General features: G+C 37.4%; 1 protein-coding gene across 1 annotated transcript in view; it reads right to left on the reverse strand.

Moving 5' to 3' along the window:
* Positions 1–18,594, reverse strand: part of LOC306946941 (VPS10 domain-containing receptor SorCS1-like) — a gene marked incomplete at both ends in the record, with an annotated part of 267,367 nt that overhangs the window by 145,989 nt on the left and 102,784 nt on the right. The window contains one exon of the mRNA XM_079536080.1: positions 5,706–5,805. Coding sequence (XP_079392206.1) covers positions 5,706–5,805 — 100 coding nt within the window. The remainder of the gene's footprint in view (positions 1–5,705; positions 5,806–18,594) is intronic.

Raw genomic sequence — 18,594 nt, forward strand, 5'->3', positions numbered from 1 at the left:
AACTTTCACATCCACGAGGCATTGCCTTTTTAGATCTCTTATGACTCTCCCTTTGAAGGTTATACTCATAGCCTGCAGCTAATGAGGACCTTTCCTTCCACATGAAAAAAAAGGAGAATGACAGAACAATTGATTTTATCACTGTAAGAACACACTACAGAAGCACACTGGACTAGTGGCATGACTGATTGACTGTAGACCTAGGGTCTCCTATTGTGCCTAATTTGTTAAGGATGCCATCCCTTGACAGCCATAGGAACTGGATCACTCAGCAGTGAGGTGCACTTAGAGATATGCCGAGCTCTGACCTCTCTGATAGGAGCTGGAAGTCTCACCACTAAGATTTATAGAAGCCTACAAGGAGAAAACAATTGGAAAGAACTGTATTTTCTTGAGTGTAAAAAAGAAGTCTTGCCATCACATCAGACTTCTGAAAGCTTCTAGAAACAGGTCAGGGAGAGGATTTTGATCCCAATCTGATTTTACCAATTGAGGGTAGCAGCACCTAGAGAAATAGCAACATCAGATGGAACTGTTCATCTCTATGGACAAAAACATTTTCCCCAAGGCTTAGAAGAGGCCATAGCTCTCGGTCACAATCTTTGTACAACAAAGTACTTTACATTCCTGAAACAGGATATAAAGTAGCATCCAAGCATTCCCACTGAGACTAATGTCAGTAAATCTCCTGTCTTTCTCGATTGACAGCTAGAAAGATTTACCAACTGTTCTCCCCTCTGCACATACACCACATGCTAGAAAGGACAGAAGGCTGGGCCTTCATCACTTTGGTTTCCTTTCATTTAAAACTCATTAATAGAAACGAATTAGAAGCAGTTAGGGATCTAGCCAGAACTGAAACCCGTGCAATTATATTTACAATAAATAGCCGTTATCTTTGAGCTACACACACAACAGGATGGTGCTTAACATGCTGTGATAAAGGTGCTAATCACAACCACTAAATATAAAAGAAGAGGAAGGCATCTGTAATCCATTCATCTTTAGAGAGTGTTAAAAAAAAAAAAAAAAGAGATACTGTACTGCACACAGCAGTTATCCAAACAGTTGGAGGAATAAAGGGAAAATTCAAGGCAGGTCTGTAGAAAGAACGGGAGGGGGAGAAAAAAACAACAAAAAACCTAACACAAAAATTCAACCCCTTAGGAGATGTCTGATGGACCAGACATGCTACAAATAGTATAAAGTTGCTTGCAGGTACTATCATCCAGTATTTTATTAACTGGAGATACACCACCACAAAGGGTTTGAAAGTACAAGGAATGAATGAACTGCATATACTGGCTCTGCAAGAAGCACAGTTCCCTTTATACAACAAAACTGTCTAAATTAACGCACAACACTTTGAGTTAAAGAAAAGCTCCAGAGAATTAATTTTAAAATCACCACCACATCCCACATCTGCTTTCATTTCCACAGCTATGATTTCCATTGCAATGCTTGAAAGCAACCTATGTGAAAGGTTTTTCATAAAGACTATAATAAAACTTAGTGTATGATTTTGTAGGAAAGTGAATGCCAAAATTTTGCAAGATTTTCAAGATATCAACATGGATTTCTAGTTTATTTTAGTTTTTAACCTATCAGTGCACTATTTAAAAACACTACTGCTTCATGTAGACAACTTTAAATCGTTTTATATTCCTTCAGAAAAGGCTGTATGCACCTAACAAATAAACCAATGTTGACATATGTAAGCTGAGGGATTCATTGTATGTTGGAGATTCTCTCTTCTGTAGACTTGTTGACAAATACTCAAATAGGCACTGAGTCTTTGGCAAGATCCATGTGTTATGATTTTTTCTTCCCTGATCTGTGTCATCAGTCATAGAGACAGGTAGCACAGTAATTTAGTGAAAGTAGAAAATACTGAGAAACAGGGGTTTCCATCTCTTCTATTGATAGAGTTTACACAACAATATATCACTCACGATTTTCTGTTATTTCCTAAAGAAAATACTGCAATTCAGAAAAGTAGCAAGTAACAGCAACAGTTCAGTGGTTTAAGTTTTAAACAGTACCTGAATTTTTTCTCATTCTTATTTTGAGGCCCCCTCCTTCCCCTTTGTAATATGACATTATTTACAGCATCTGATTAAAGGATTTAATTTTTGTGAAATAAGGAGACAAAAATATGGAAGCTTTTAAAAAGAAATTGGCATTCAGAGACAGTGAGAGTCCTGCAAATCCTATATGTTTATAGATATCTCCTAGGCAGAGCAGAGAAAATAAACTATAACAAAACAATTTAACACATGTCATTGTTTGTTCTTTTCCAGAAAGTGAAATTCATCACAAATTCATGAACAAACTTATTAGTTATTTGAAAAAATCCTATTACATGCATTCAACACTTCATTGTTCTAACTGCTTCTCTTTGCACAGAACAGACAAGGCTATGTACAGGATACACTTGGTTTCGTCACTGCAAGCAATTCCTCTTGAGTCAGAATACAAATTTACTTTCTTTTTCAATGGGACAATTCCTAAAAGCTAACTAACTGCTAAAAGGATATTTATTATAATAAAATGTCAACAGCAGTAAGTTAAGCACATGCTGGTCCCACATGAATCATATTAGCAAGGTATTTTGTCCAATATCTGCAAGATAACAAATGTATTATTTTCTACTACTGAGGAAGGCTGTTTCTGCAAAGAAAAGCACTGTGGAACAAAGAGCATTGAAGGCTGCAGGTACAGTCTAAGCAGAATCATTTACCTCATCTAACATATTTGGGGAAAGCACTGTCAGTGTTTGTGAAGTATTAACAACAGCACCACATAAACCCTTCATGCACACAGTATGTGTATCGGAGAAATCAAGGACTGTAGAGCAGTTCAATCTTCTAATGAAATAAAAAGGCCTGCAGTTGTCTACTTGGCCCATGTTAGTGAAACGAGATGACAGTTTCACAGTAGCCAGAGTTTCTGACAGCGTTGTCAGAATTTCAGAAAAAAAGAAACTCAGGTCAGGGGATTCCGAGATATTAGCTGACAATTTCTTGGTGACAAAAGCTGTAAATTCTGCCTTCTGATTGCCAGCAGGTATAATAAAGACCCCAACTGACTCAATATTTTTGCTTCCACTGCAAAATATTTTTGTGTGGAAGCATGGCATAGCTCTACATTCTTTTCCCCATGCTCTCATACTTAAGGGAGATGAAATAAAATAGATGCTTATATTTAAATGCTTCTGGAGAAATAATCTGATGTTATACAAAAACAGAATAGGCAGTCTCCAGAAGTTCTCCCTGCAAACATAATTCTCCTCTTGCTCAGGTAAGTTTTGGACAATTCAGTCTTAGACCTTCACTAAGGTCCTTTTATCCCAGGTGTAGCAGCTTTCCTCTGGCACTGTCCGATACTGATAACAGGCCAACTTCAGTGTACTCTATTGCCAGAATGAGTTATTCCACCTTTCCACCTGGAAGCTTTTTGCTTTCATCCATTTGCATTTTGAACTAGAAAGGGATTAATTTCCAGGCATATTAGCCCTTGATCCAACTCAACAGATGGTTACACAAACAAGAGTGGCAGTATGAAGAAGTAAGTTGGAAGATGCAGCTGGGTTATGGATTTTTGGAGCTGCTCAGTACTTAAGTTGGAGTAATATGCTTGCAAAACTCTTAGCTCCTGCTTAGTTTTTTACTGCGCAATAGCTAAGGGGTCGTGCTGATTTTGCCCAGCTAAAATGATTATTAATTTTTCTGGAGAACACTATTATTACTCCCCAAGAAATATAAAGTATGATTATGTGCAAACCAGGAGACCAACCTTTCAAACCTCAATCTCAAAGGATGTTTGAATGACACTGATAATGTAGTTATTTTACCATCTAAAGTAGTTACATGTTTGTCACAGGCTAGTTGCCATGAGACAGTAACTCTCCACTAATTTCACACATTTAGTTGATTTCATCCCAAGACTTGAACCTATTTTTGTTTCTTATTATAAAGATATATAGATAGATATAAAGATATATTATTTATCTCCCATCCCTTCACCTTTTTCCAATCTTTTATAATAATAACCATGTAAGTAGCTATGAGGAATTGGCCATGAGGCAACACAACAGTATGAGGTAACCAACTCCTTTCTTTTCTTCAGCAAAAACTAAATTTATCAGAACAGGTAACAACTGGAATTCCAGAGCTACAAGCCATTACTCAGAATACTTTCAAGAGAGCCCTTGACAGGTGTCTCGTTAAGACCATATGAGGCAGCTGCCTGTAGCAAGGAAGTAGAATGTATGATCTCAGACATACATTCTAGTTTTATGTGCTGGTGCTTGGAAACAGTTTTATCAGAGGAAAGAAAAATGTCCTTAAACATCAGACAAATATTCCTTGGTTATGGACATGCTCACAGTACAGGTGAGTAGAGGATGAGATCCATATTCCATCACAGGTACTGTAAACTGGAGAAAAGGGGGCAGTGCTAGAATGTAATTTGTTTCATCCCAGGGTCAATTACTTAACAGGTCAAATGACTCATGCCTAGAAGTGTCAGTTTCCTTTGAATAAAGGGTTAAACATGATCTATGAGAGAATAAAGCTAGGCACTGTCCCCTCTGGGCAGCTCCTTTTTTCTTTCGTATTCTCTCTGAACGAATACATAAATGTTTCAGTACGATGAAAGCAGCAGAAATGGTGACCTTAGCTGCCCAAACATACACAATCTCCATCACAAATGAGTCTTCACTAGGAATTTCTTCTGAATCAATTCAGTTCTGCCTGGAACAATTCAAATCATGAACTAAGACAGAAAGCGAATACGGAAAATGACACGAGCCAGCTTCATAACACCCTTGGCAAAAGAAAAGAGCTGGAGCTGGGCCTTCCACACAGAGGGTGCACAGTTCCACAGCTAAGATGATGAGAGGATAATAATGTCACCATTGTCATTTATTTAACGACTCTTTGGTTTTGATTTTTGCCCCCTCCCCATTTTTTTCTGGACCAAAAGCTGAGGAAGTCAGGAATAAAATAATTTCAGGAAGAATTAAGCTATTTTTTAATGTCCACATGAAAACACCAGTGGTAATAACTGTCTATCATCAAATAGGACAGCTAACATGAAAGAGAAGGAGCCTTTAAACAACATCAGTTCTTCTGGTATATCTACATATAAGAATACAAGTTTTCATCATCATTATAAACTTTTTCATCATCTCCTTTTGCATAGCTATGAATTACAAAAAAATTGTCAGAGAAAGCAACAGCTTCCATTTATGAAAGTCAGCATTATAAATTCTTAGTAAATTGTTACTCAGCTGGGTGCTTGCATGATTAAAACCTTCTGGGCTTCAGAAGGTATTTTCTCTGCAGGATTTTGTCAAATCCTGCTTGGTTCCCTATTGGAAGCACTTAAAAGAAATGATGTTAATCTGACCACTGTAGATGCATTTCTGTCATTTTAATGTGTCTCTGTTACTTTCAGAAAAAACGATCAGCAGGCAGAAGATAGGCAAACAATTGGATGCACGTATTTTTGCTAATGAGTATTCTCCAAAGTACATTGACAGGTGCTATAGCTGGTGTAAACTGACATATGTTTTGCTATCATTAAATATTTTTTCAAGGATGGAGAGACAGAGAAATTCTAGACATTTGATAGTAACAGATATCAACAAAAAGAGGATTACAAGGATGCAGTCAAAATGAGCAAACCTCATTACTACCTACCTTTCGTTTGTTTGTTGGACAGACATATAAGTAGCTCAAAATCGTCTTCAGGCCAACTTTATCATTCAATTTCTCATACGTTGTCCCATAATCTGTTGACCTATGATTCAAAGAGAAATTTCATAAGTATGAACACTTAATCACAAAACCACAAACCACTTGGCAGTTTTTCAATGCAAGTCATACTTTACATAGTGGAATGGATCTCCAGAGTTTTTTGAATGATTCATGTAGTATATAATGATACTTGATTGTATACACACAGCATCATGTGAGTGCTAACAGTTTGCATTTAAATTAGATTAGGAAAAATTAAACCAGCATCTTCCCAAAGCACTTTAAAATAAACACACACAATAAGAAATGCTAAATTCTGTGTATAGAAGATAACGATAGCCAGAAATGCCAAACAGCAGATAGCACGAGACTATAGTTATCAACTCATTGTATACTCCAGCCTTAGACCAAATTTTTTTAAGATAAGAGTCTTTTCTCATCACACTGCAATGAAGCTGTTTCAGTTGATTGTTCAGTGAAATTAGAGTTCAGTTTTCTGTGAAAAAAGTAATGCTCTTCTAAAAAAACAACTATATAAGCATTTCAACTACAATTTCTGTGGTTTTATACATAAAGACTAGCAGATTGTATGGGCACATATCTTATTTAAAAGCAATCCTTTTCCATTGTTTGTAGGGAAAATAATATATTTCTGATACGAAAATTGCCAACAGAGATACTGACTACACATTTTAGGGTGACAAAAGAAGTGAACAAATAAGATTGCACTAAGTTCCCATGACGTTTACTCTCAACATCTGACTGGAATGAAGATCAACTGTCAGCAGCAGATTTGTATTTATATTATGCACCTCATGCTTGTCTGAATTATGTTTTAACCAAGAAATTTAGATAATCAGCCCAAAACTAGTACAGCCAGCCAAATTCACAAAGATATTTAAAGTACTTACTGCCTACCATTAATGGTACCATGGGGTTGTTTTGTTTGGTTGGTTTTGTCAGGGAGCAACATGAGGATTAGATCTTACAATTGAATTCCACACCTGTAGCTGATTCATACCATATTTCTAGGATTTCAGATTTTGCAGTCAGTTCATTACGTGAACAATGCCGGGCAGGAGCAGCTTGGACTTTTATCCATTAAAACAAATTCCACCAAGATGAGGATTTGCATTAAAGCTGAGCTTTTCTATTCATGAAGTTTATTAAAGAATTAGTTTGCCTTTTGCTTTTGCGTAACAACTGGCCTGTGGTCTTTTTTCCTTGCTTCTAAGAAACATATGCACCCGTGACCTTTGCGCGTGAACTTTCTTAGTTAGAAGATTAATGTAAAGTTCTCACCCACTGACTGATCTTTGCCTTTATAAGGTCATCTCCCCCAGGAGAGCATGTAAACTAGCCCAGCTATTTCTTCAGTAGACCTAGGAGAAGGACACTGCAATAGCTATGTCTGTTACTGAACATTTCAGAGACGCTCTGGTGTTCAGGTGCAGAAAGTCCAGCAGAAGGCTGAAGACAGCCTTGCTGGCTCACTTTGGTCACCTTGTCCAGCTCATTGCCCCACCTTCTACATCAAACATAAGACGTTCTTGTGAATTTAAGGCTAATAAACATTCATAATTAAAGGTAAGGATTAAGTTTGGCCTACTGAGTTAAGAAAAAATATATTTTAAATGAAGTAATGCATCTCTAAGCCGGTAAATGATTTTAAAATGGGACCCTTCAAAGAAGGATGGGAATGAAGAAAATTCAACCCACAAAACTTGTTTGGAGATTATTAAACAGCCTCACAACAGTACAGCCAAAGAGATGCTGAAGGTCTATTGCAAATTAAAATTATATGCCTTGTCTTACTTCAAATCTCTTATTTGGCATTCATAGGCTTATTAACAGGTAATGTCATACTCATACGGAAGTGTGCACTTCTGCCAACATTTATAACAAACAAAAATGTTACAAGGAAGACTTGGAAAACTGTTTTTTGCAGATGAACAAATATGCAAGTGATAAAAGGAACCACTGTTATGTCTTATTCCCATTACCCTGTTCTAAATTAGTAATAGCTTGTCCTCCTGTCTGTTCAGCTACAGTCTGTTATTCTTATGCCATTTTGTAGTTAACCTCAATGTTAACAGACAGATAAATGCTATGCAACAACAGATGGGCATTTAGAAACGCTTTAACAACAAAACAGTGGTGGGTGCACACAAAGAGCAGTGGAATTGAATCAAATGAAATGCATCTAAAGCCTCTGTTGGGATATGACTCAGGGGTATCAACAAACTTATTCCTATCATATATGCATACGTACAGATGTCGACTGGCAGCCTGGGTATTTGTCTTTATTTCTTAAACGGGTATATAAATGTATATATATATTTATAAATATATAAATAATGGGTATAATATATATAAATATATATTATCAGCCATTTTGTGTTCCAGGAAGCAAGCTAACCTGGAGTGGTTGCAAAAGACAGAGGCACTTCAGCAGGTTATAGACAGGAGTAACAGCATAGGATTATCAAATTAAATTCCTATTAACTGGAGGGGAACAGGTATGTATCAAGCACATTTCCCATTCTTTGAGGGGCAGGCTGCTTCTGTGAAGCTCTGCAGAGGAAAACCAGTTTAACTGCATCTGTATAAAACGAGCAAAACAAACGTCTATCTGAATCATCTGAAAGGACCAAACACGGGACCTGTTGAGCTGAAAAACACAGGAAAGTAACTTCATCTGCTGAAAACCTACATCTACTGATATAATATATAATGTAGTGAAATCCATGTGTAAATTGTTTTCTTTCAGAATGCTATAGGCTGACTTGCTTCATTTTGACAAGGTACAGTTAAGGCTAAGTCAAAGCAAGTCCAGCTGCTTGAAACAGGAAGGTCTGCAGAGAGATTTGAGATCTGTGTTGGTGTAATTAAATGAGAAGAAAAAAAGCAAGACATTAGCACACCGTGGATGTTGCTGAAATGCAGATGAGATATACTAAAGAACAATTTTCAGGAACAGACTATTTATACTTAACTTTGATTACCTCATACCTGTCCCACTACCCTAGCTGTCATTAGTTCCATTAAATTAACCCCAACTTTTACTAGTAGCTCTTCAGAATCAGACTTCCTACTCAGCTGGTAAATAAGAATGATTTCTGCAAACATTCCGTGAGATAAACATTTTGATTATTACTAGTTCATTTATCAGTATAAAGAAAATGATACAACTGCAGTACAGAAACCATGACTTCCATGCATAATAAATCAAAAGAAAATTAAACTAAAAACATGCAGAGTAATTTATATTTTGCAAACTGTTTGCAAGAAAGTTGACATTTAAATAACTTCGTTATTATTCATTGACAGGGCTTTTCCCTCTTCTCCTGTCAGGGTAAATGACATTCCTATTACTGTATTATAATAAACTCCTGCATGTTTTAAATAAAGTCACTGAATTCCATTAGTCTGCCTACTGTCATAAATATATCTCAATCCAGTCCTACCAATATTTCACAACTATAATAGGCAACCTGAATCACCCAGTAACACGAATCCTATGGAAATTTTCTTCTTCCTCAAGAAGCACAGACAAATTCTGAGGACTGTCAGCTTGAATATATAAATTAAGTCAACTCTCTAGCAAGTCACTGCTTACTTTCTTTCATTACAAATTTAAGGTTGTCTGTACTCATTTTAAAAAAAGCTGCTGAAGACAAGAAAAACCAACCTGTTGATGTTTCTGTTTGGAAAGATCTTTCTAGAAAATTCTTAGTAGGGAAAAAGAACATTAAACAACAGATTTAAGCAGGGTATCAACTTCTACTGTTCAAGTACCATTTTCTCTCCATAAATATTCATTAAGAAGCACTTTCTCTCCTTTTGCCACCAGCCATGACTGGCTTCTGTAGACTAATGTGACTGCTTTTTCTCCCTCCCTACCATCAGGAGACTGCCCTATGCATCATGTGCACTCACCCTCCTCCTTCACCACAGTTTTATTTGTGCTCTATCTGCTCTCCAAGTGGCAGCCAACCCTGATAGACAGGGCTAGGCGTAACTATAAGGTGCGTCAGGAACAGCAGAGTGAGCAAACCGCCATGACCAGGAACAGCATGAAGAGGTGGACTCCAGCATGTGAATTCAACCCTGATAAAAGTAAGATATTTTAAGCAAGAAACAGTCATGATTATAAGATTACCTGTTCCAACCTTGCACATAACTACATTTGCCACCTTGGAAGAGACTGGCCTGTTGAGCACGAGATTTACCAGCCACCATTGTATTAATCTCTGCTCGAACAGTTTTTTGGATAGAAAGATTTTATACTGCAGACAGCAGAGCTGTGGTGTCAGAGGTTGCTCTTATAAAGGCTTTCATTGAATAAGTGTTTGAGTAAAGGAATCATTAATGCATTTAAGATGATCTTGTAGGCCCGTGAAAAATAGTGGAGCTGTTAATGCAGGAGCTTACTAATGTTCCTGCATATGATGTTTCATGCCTAAACTCTACCACAGAGTTGTAGACTTCTGCATTCTTGCTTTTGGGGGATGTTATATCCTCAGGTGCTCTTCCCTCATCACTTAAATTGAAACTCTTTCCTTCATGGCTTTACAGCCAAGTACTAAAGTTCCTCATTGATTTTTGTCATGCCATGCTGTTTCACAAAAGCTAATAACATCAAAGTCGTCTTCAAGACAACCATTTAAGTTCACTTGTTCTACCTATTAAAGCCTTTTACATGCCACTGATAAACGTCACTTTTGGCTTGATGCCTGTTTTGATTTAACTGCTTCCTGACTAACCCTGGAAATGACCTGATCCTAGCTTCTTGCTGCTCCTCATTTTCATAGCAAGTTACTTCTGTTTTTCAGAAGAATTACCTTGCCTCACCTGAACATTTCTCACCACTTGCTGACATTCTAACTCATATAAACAATTCTCTAAACCTTCATCCACTTCCAACCAAAAATCTATGGTTCTCAAAGACAGACATTCTGAAAAAAAAGTTATTTCATAACTTTGAAGAACAATTGCAAAATGTAAATGCAGTGAAATCTGTGTCCCTGGACCTTTCCTAAGGACTGCTTCTCCACGAAGAGGCCACTCTTGCCCTCATTTGCATGTTTCCACCCTGAAGTCACACTCTGAGGGACTGCCCCCTCAGCACGTAGGTTATTGAGTTAGATAGTCTGAGACCATGCAGAACACAGGACTTCCATTTAAAATGCTTTTATCTTACTGACTATTCAGGGCATTTCTACACTGAAAGCATTCTCATCTCTACCACACTGCCTCTGCTTAAGACTTTTCTGCTCTTTGGTCCTAGTCCTGTTGTATATGCCATTCTGGCCTTTCTGACCAGACAGATGGATCATGACTGACTTCTACCTATAACTTGTGTCCTTTAAGCAGGGATTAACATAAAGTGAAGCTAGTTCAGAGAGGTGTCTTTCATGGCTGTTTTTTTTTTTGTTTGTTTGCTTGTTTTTACCCTTCATAACAGTTTGGATCAAGAGGGCAGCATTAGCAAGTGGCCTGACAGCAGAAACAAGGCAAGAGCTAGTTTGCATTTCTTTAATTTAACATCTCTAACAACACTGCTTATGTCACAGAGCTAAGAACACTACAGATTTACCCTGACAGGTTGAAATTAACTTTTAAAGACACCTCTAGTGGAAAGAAATAGAAGAGATTTTATAACTCAAGGGACCAACATGACTCATTTCCTGAGTAAACACATCTGCAATGACCTCTTTTCCTCATCAGGCCCTCAGCAGGCTGGAAACTATTACTGTTTCTCGTTTTCTAGGTGAGGGAAACTGAGGGAAAGACTAGGTAACCAACTTTTACATTTCAAGTCTGTGACACTCAAATGCATGTTCCCTCAGGCTCCACTGATTTCCTACTCCATCCTGAAGCATAAACATGCTGAGGTTTTGTGCATGTAAATAAGAATTGAAAAAACCTTAATAGAAATGTCAAAAGAAAGAAATGTAAAATGAAATAGAATTTAAATATATATTTTAACAGATATAAACTGCCATTTTGAAATTATCTTGCTCCTAGTTTGAGTTGTGGCCACAGGTTTTAGTGGAAAGAAAGTTAAGAATTTTTACAAGAATTTATGGGAACGTGTAATGTTTGTCCCTTCTGGAAAGAACTAGTTCATCACAGAATGAAGTTTCTCACCTATGGAAGCTGTCTAGAAGACTTGGAGGGAGGGGGAAAAAAGAGGCTAAAAGAAAAAAAAAAAAATACACACTCAAATTTCTTGTAGTTTTTGGCTTAACACAGTTCAGCTGATTATTGCCATAAATAATTTAGAGATGTGACAAGCAGTTCATATTTTACATACTGAATTAGATAGCTATTCAAAATCCTAACCAAACAAGAAACAAAGGAAACAGGGAGAGCCAGGAGGTGTTTCCTTTAGGTGTCCTCAATGAGTCGTTGTTTTCCTTCAAACAAGCAACTTATTCACATTCTTGATAATGGTTGTAGAAAGATAATTTGGTCAGCTTCCCTTCACTGCTGCTTCAGTTGGGAGTTACTCAGATTTACAACCTAAGTGAAGAATATTTGTCTCTTTCCCTCCCTCCAGATTAGGTGACTCTCAGGACTACATCATATCTGAAGCACTGACCATCCATCTCCTTTGCATAGGTGTAGTAAAGGGCCTGGCAGAACTCATAACCAAATGGCTAAACCTCTATGTGGTACAGAATGCTGTAGGTAGGGGATGCAGTTTTACAGCCATCTACACTTTTTGTCACCCAGAGTTGAGCTGAACAAACAGGTGAGATTCAGGGAAACACAACCATCATGGTAGAACTCGCATTTCTGTGAAGTTTCAGAAAAACTGTAGCATAAAGTTAAGATACTCAAAGAGAAAGATCAAATACATCAGCAGGAAGGTATATCAAATTTTAAATAAATGGAAATGGTACACATTTTTCTCCCCTTTAAATGTTCTCCAATTTTAAATGTCTGTCCTGTGTTGCTTGACCAGTAATCCAATTTTCACTGTATTGTGATTTCTCCTACTTATGGGGTAAGAACAGAGAATACGCTTACAGTCAGTAAAATCCCTATTCTCCAATCCTCCGCCTGTTGAACAGGGTTCACATCCCAATGATACTCTTGCATAAATCTGAACTATTTACTGCGGAGTTGCATCAGTGCAAACACGGAACTGGCCAGTTATAAACACCATAGACTCCTCATGGCTTGGAAGCAGCTGCTTGTGAGAAAACAAAATGATCTTTGCTGTCAGAATGCAATCTATCCTTTTCTTCCTAGGAGTCATTTCACATTACAGCACCTGAATACATGAGAGAAGGATTGGTAACTCCAATACTGGATTAGGACCAGTGGCATTTGGGAGCTGATATACACCAGAAACTGAGATATTGTTTATCCTCATGTATCTAATTGTATGCACACTCAAGCGTTTTCTCCTTCCCTATCAAAATCTACAGCATTATTTTTCTATATTTCAGCATTATTTCCAATGAAGGAACAGCCCCTGACTTAGTGATTAAGAGTTTATTGGTTACAGATTTGTTTCTTGCTACCTCAGTAAAATTTGGAGGAATCTGAGGACTACAGATGGAAGAGCAACAGTCCAGAAGATCTCATCCAACTTATTTTTCTTAAAAAAATAAGAAAAATAAAAATAAACCCACAAGGCTAAAATGCAAATTTCTTCCCTTCCTGCATCACAGCATTTTCTACCAGGTACAACTGCAACTCAAAATGAAATTATTCCCTTGAGCGCAGCATGATTTAAGGTTTATGGTCATAATCAAAAATACTCATCTTAGGTATGGTGAATACTAAAGTTGCTCTTCCATGCATTTAAATTAACATATGCCATTTAAATTAAAAGAATTCAGACAGACTAATGATTCTCCCTGTCATATGTTTACACTGGGCACTGACATCTCTGCACTCTTAATGCTTAGTTCTTGCTTGTAAAGTGGCTCTTTGAGTGTTGTATCTTCCCATTTCCACCCTGGCCTGGTGTAAATCACACAAATAGCTGGGACTGTAGCCCAGTAATCATCACACTATTAACTTTCTAATTGATGGTAATGGCCAGAATAAATTTCAGGCACCCCAAGGGGTGGTTAATGGATTTTGTAGCTTGGGGGCAGAGCAACAGGAAGCTTTTCCATTAATCAGTGAGATGAGACAGTCATGTCCTACACTCCCCATCCCCATCAAAACACTGAGGTCATAGTAGCTTCACTGAAAACATAAGTGTTGCCAGGCCAAAAAATACAGTGCAAAAAACAAAATTCACAAAACCTCATGGTGGGCTGATCTTTGCTAAAAGATTTGATGTACCACATCAGAGATATATTAGTACCCACAGTCACATTACACATCCAGAAAATGCATTTAGCTCATCTCCAATTTTTTTTTTTTCTTATTTTCAAGCATCGCAATTCCAAAAATCTGGATAGAGCAAGAATGCACTGGAAAAAAATTACATAAAAAAACATTTCACAGTCTTTCACCCCACTAGTATCTATGCTATCTTCGTCCAGTGCATTGAATATTTTATAATATGGTCTGACTGCAACTTCAAAGGAAAAAAAGCTCAACTGAAACAAAAAGAAAATGAAACACACAGTTTCAAATCATTTCAATCTGTCAAGATTTCATTTTTAAAATATTGTGAAAGATTTTACCTGACTAATATTGCATTTCTTAGTAGAAAACTGTTCCACTGAAAAAGTTTCAATTAGTTCTTAGTTCTAGAAGAGAACAGGCAGCCCCGTTAAACTACTACCTTAGTCTGCCACATCACCTAAGAAAGAATTTGCTGCTGTCTGAGCCTTGAATTCTTTGTAGTATATGTATGAGACAAGATGAGTACTCACGAATCACTAATAACTACTTTAAAACATGCAGATACAAAGATTTTTGTATCTTCTTTTCTTTTTGAAACCACCTGAAAGATGCAGCCATACAAATTCTGTCAGTTTAAAAGACTACTCATCACCTGGAGCCATGCAGCTGTTTTCTTCTTTTCTTGGTTGGTAGGAGCATATTTATCACTATGTATCTCAAGAATCAGTGGGGTTATAAAGCTTGCTATTTATAGGTACTCTAGGGCTATCAGCAAGTGCCAGTAATTTGTTCTTTTGACATCTAACCTCAGGTCAACTCCAGTAGCAGAAGAAGGATTTATTTATTTATTTATTTTTCCAGGAAATGAAAGTACACAACAGAAGATTAATACAGTATCTTGGGCCTGAAGAGAATGAATGCTCCCAATCATTCCACAGGGGGGAAAAATATAAAAGGTCAGTGGCATGTGCTATGTATTAAGAACAGAACAAGATGTGGTCAAGGTGAGGTGTTCAAACAGACTATTGGAGAACTGATATGGTGGCATTTGTGCATAAAGGAAATGAAGGCTGATAGTTTAGAAATGAGCTCAACTCCTCTAGTTCTTTGATTTTGAAAATCATGTAAGTCAGAACTATCTACAGATAAAATAGTATCTTGTTTGTATGCTACTGGCAAATGATTAAAAAAAAAGTTGAAAGCTGGGCCATAAATTCCATATTAGAAAAATCTTACAAGTTGCCTTTTTGCTTTGTACTGCAAAAAGATATCTTGCATATATCTCTGGCTTTGAGAAAATAAGGACTGTAGATTGAAAGATTTTGACAAGACTCCTTGATACTAAAATTATTACTGATGGGTCACATTTTTTCCATTACTCAAAACTAATATACAAGTGCCTTTATAAAAAACTATGAAACTGGACCAGAAGATCTTTTCCCCAGGCCACCTGCTTTTAATTTATTTACAGTTAAAACAAGAAGAGCCTTTCCAAAGCTACAGGTGCCCAAAGACATTAATTATACAATCTAGTCATTAAAGTTATGTTTCCAGTAGGAACTTAGCCAGACACCTGAATTGTCCTTCCACCTTGTAATCGTACAGACCTACCATCCTCAGCCACCAGCAATTCCCTGAATGCAGACAAGTCTTTCAAAGTGCTTGGAAAGTCAGCAGATTTCAGCTTTGCTAGCCCACCTGTAATGGTGCATTCTTCAGTCACTGAAAGCTAGTTCTATTTAACTAGTAAGCAAATAAAATTGCAGTACAAAGATAATTGGCAGCAATTTCTGTTATCTGACCTTGAACCACTTCTGCCAGCTATCATCTTCCTCAAATTATGAAAAGCGTCATCTTTGCATTCTTAGAGGCCTTCTATGAAACATCCAGTAGCCTCCTTTCCATCAGTTAAATTAGCACTAATTTAAAATAGCTAAATTTACTATAGTAATGAGTCTAAAGACTGTAATCGCAATTAGTGTACCATGTCTACAGTTCTCCATTACCTCAGCTCTATAACCTCTAGTCAATTTGATTTCTTCCCTTTATGGAAGACCTTAAAATGTCTACTTTTCCCCTCAAATCTCACACATGACCTCAAGAGCCATGGAAATCCCTGAATTTGTGTGCAATGCCATGCATATGCTCTCTGCAAAGTCAAACAGTTCCAGGCTAACACACTCATGCAACCAGCACTAGTGCAGTAGACTCAGACTGCCTACATTCATACTGATAAATGTTCTACTGGAGAAGGAATAGGTGTTGGTGCATACTATATGGGCCCACTACATTCCTACTGTGGGAAATAGAGATTGCATCAGTGGAAAATAAAATATTTCGTACATTTGATAGACAAGATATTAACATTTACTTCCAGGTTGTGGGTAACGCATCCTACTTAGCCTCTAGCCCAAAAACAAATATATTTATTAAGTATTATCCAGCGCCACACTGAAGTACTCTGTGTCCCAGAACAGCTGGCTAAAGTCATGCTAATTTCACATGCATGGAAGCCAAGTCTGGTACAACAAGAATTATTAACTGCAAAAGGTTCCAATCTGCACTCTCGAATTACAAAGATCGCACAGCTACGTAAAGCCAATTCCCTCAGATAGAAGAACCTCCCTAAGTCACTGGACCATTGTCCGGGAGATGCTTGCCAAGTCCTGTCCTTCTGCTTGATAGAAAGTCACTGATAAATGCCTCCACAAAATGGATAGTCTTCAACTTAGTTTTATTATGACCCACTTAGGGTAGATAATTCAAGAAGCACCTGCCACAGCAGCCAAGCACTGAACTGCCATACTAGATGGTAGAGAAGGGAAAGCAGTAAGAATGGGTGAAGTTCAGCTAGAAGAGCAGACATGCTTGTGTCAAAAGGTATCTCCAGAAACCCACTTTCAACATACATCCACACGCTGCCTACATCTATCACACAGATAGCCAGAAACCTAATAATTTGGTACTTAAAGGTCCAACAGCCAGTGAAATAAGACCAGATAACCATGACCAATTCCCCTAGGTCTCCACAGATCAAAACTCTGCCAAAAAAGAAAAAAAAATCACCCTTCTTCCATGGATTAAAAATGAAACACCATAAATACACAGAAAATAGCCCATGATTTTTCACTGATTGAGAACGAAGTTTCCTGTTCAGCCTATCTACACTTACAATGAATACAGCACCTTAACTTTCGCATCGTGTGCTTTTTTTTCCCCCCCATCTCCATTCTTTTCCTTCTGTTTTAAAATTTATGGTTACAATTTAGGCTGATCTCAATTTCCATTAATAATATGTGCAACTAATGTACATTTAAGTGAATTTAATCATGTTGTAGTGACAGGTTTAGCTTAAAGCAGGTCCTCACTTAGAACTATCAAGTAAATTTCTCTTGAAAAGGTCAGTTTAACATTTAACAAGAGGGACCATTTTAGACAAGCTAAAATTTGCTCCACTTGTTTCAAGTGCAAACACTTTTCAAGTCAGCTTCAATGGAGGCATGTCAATCAAATGAGAAAAGTGTCAGACACCAAAGGGGGAAGGTTTACTTATGCCTCCATACAGTCATACCAAAGGTTGCTGAGTAATATAGACAATACTGAACCTTGTGTGAACAACCTTGTGAGCTATTGACAAGGGTATTATGTGTGTCTCAGTAAGAATAATTGTTACTCCTGCAGAGGCAGCTCAGCTTTCCAGGACAGTAACAATATATGCAGAAGAAATACCTGCAATCCATTTCAATGGCACTTCCAGCATGGCCCACCTTACCTGTGCTTATGCAGGAAAACATTTTAGCATTACCATGACCAGTATCAGCAGCACAGTGCCTCAGATTTACATACCCTTTATCAGTGGAATCTTCATAAGGTTCCCAGGTTCCACAAAAATATTTAAGTGTATGATCAAAATATAATATTTCTCAGTCAAGATTTCTGGCCAGTTCAATCTTTACTTCCATATAAATCCATATATTGGTCCATTCTAATTACATCTTTCTAAACCTTCTGCAGTTAACATACTCTTTTAAAAATGAAATTGATCAAAACTGGACACAAAAGGGTATTCATTTTACTATCATATGGTGTATGATACAAAATAGAGGTATATAGTATTCAGATAACCTAAGAAAGGTATTAGTCACAATCTGATAATAAGGAAGAAATAGCTTACTCCACTTCAAATACAAGGACTCACTGGAAAACTCCCAGATGGAAGCAATCTGTAAGTAGAGATGTTTCCCTCTTGGCTGCCAGTCCTTAAATAAGGTTAGGGAGAGACAGATCCTGGGTCCACTCCTTCTGGTCTCACACAGATGAACTATTTGCACCTGTGCTCCCAGGGCTGGCCATGCCCCTTCACCAAATGCTCAATCACTGGTGCAGGCTGTGACCTAACAGTTACTACACATATGGCACCGGAGGATATGTAATTACCAACATGTTTGTAAAAACAAGATCCTAGTTCTTGGGAGTTTCACTACTTGTAAGAGCTTCAAAATTAAGTTTC

This window comes from Tetrao urogallus, assembly GCF_951394365.1.
Source record: "Tetrao urogallus genome assembly, chromosome: 5".
NCBI classification, from domain to species: domain Eukaryota; kingdom Metazoa; phylum Chordata; class Aves; order Galliformes; family Phasianidae; genus Tetrao; species Tetrao urogallus.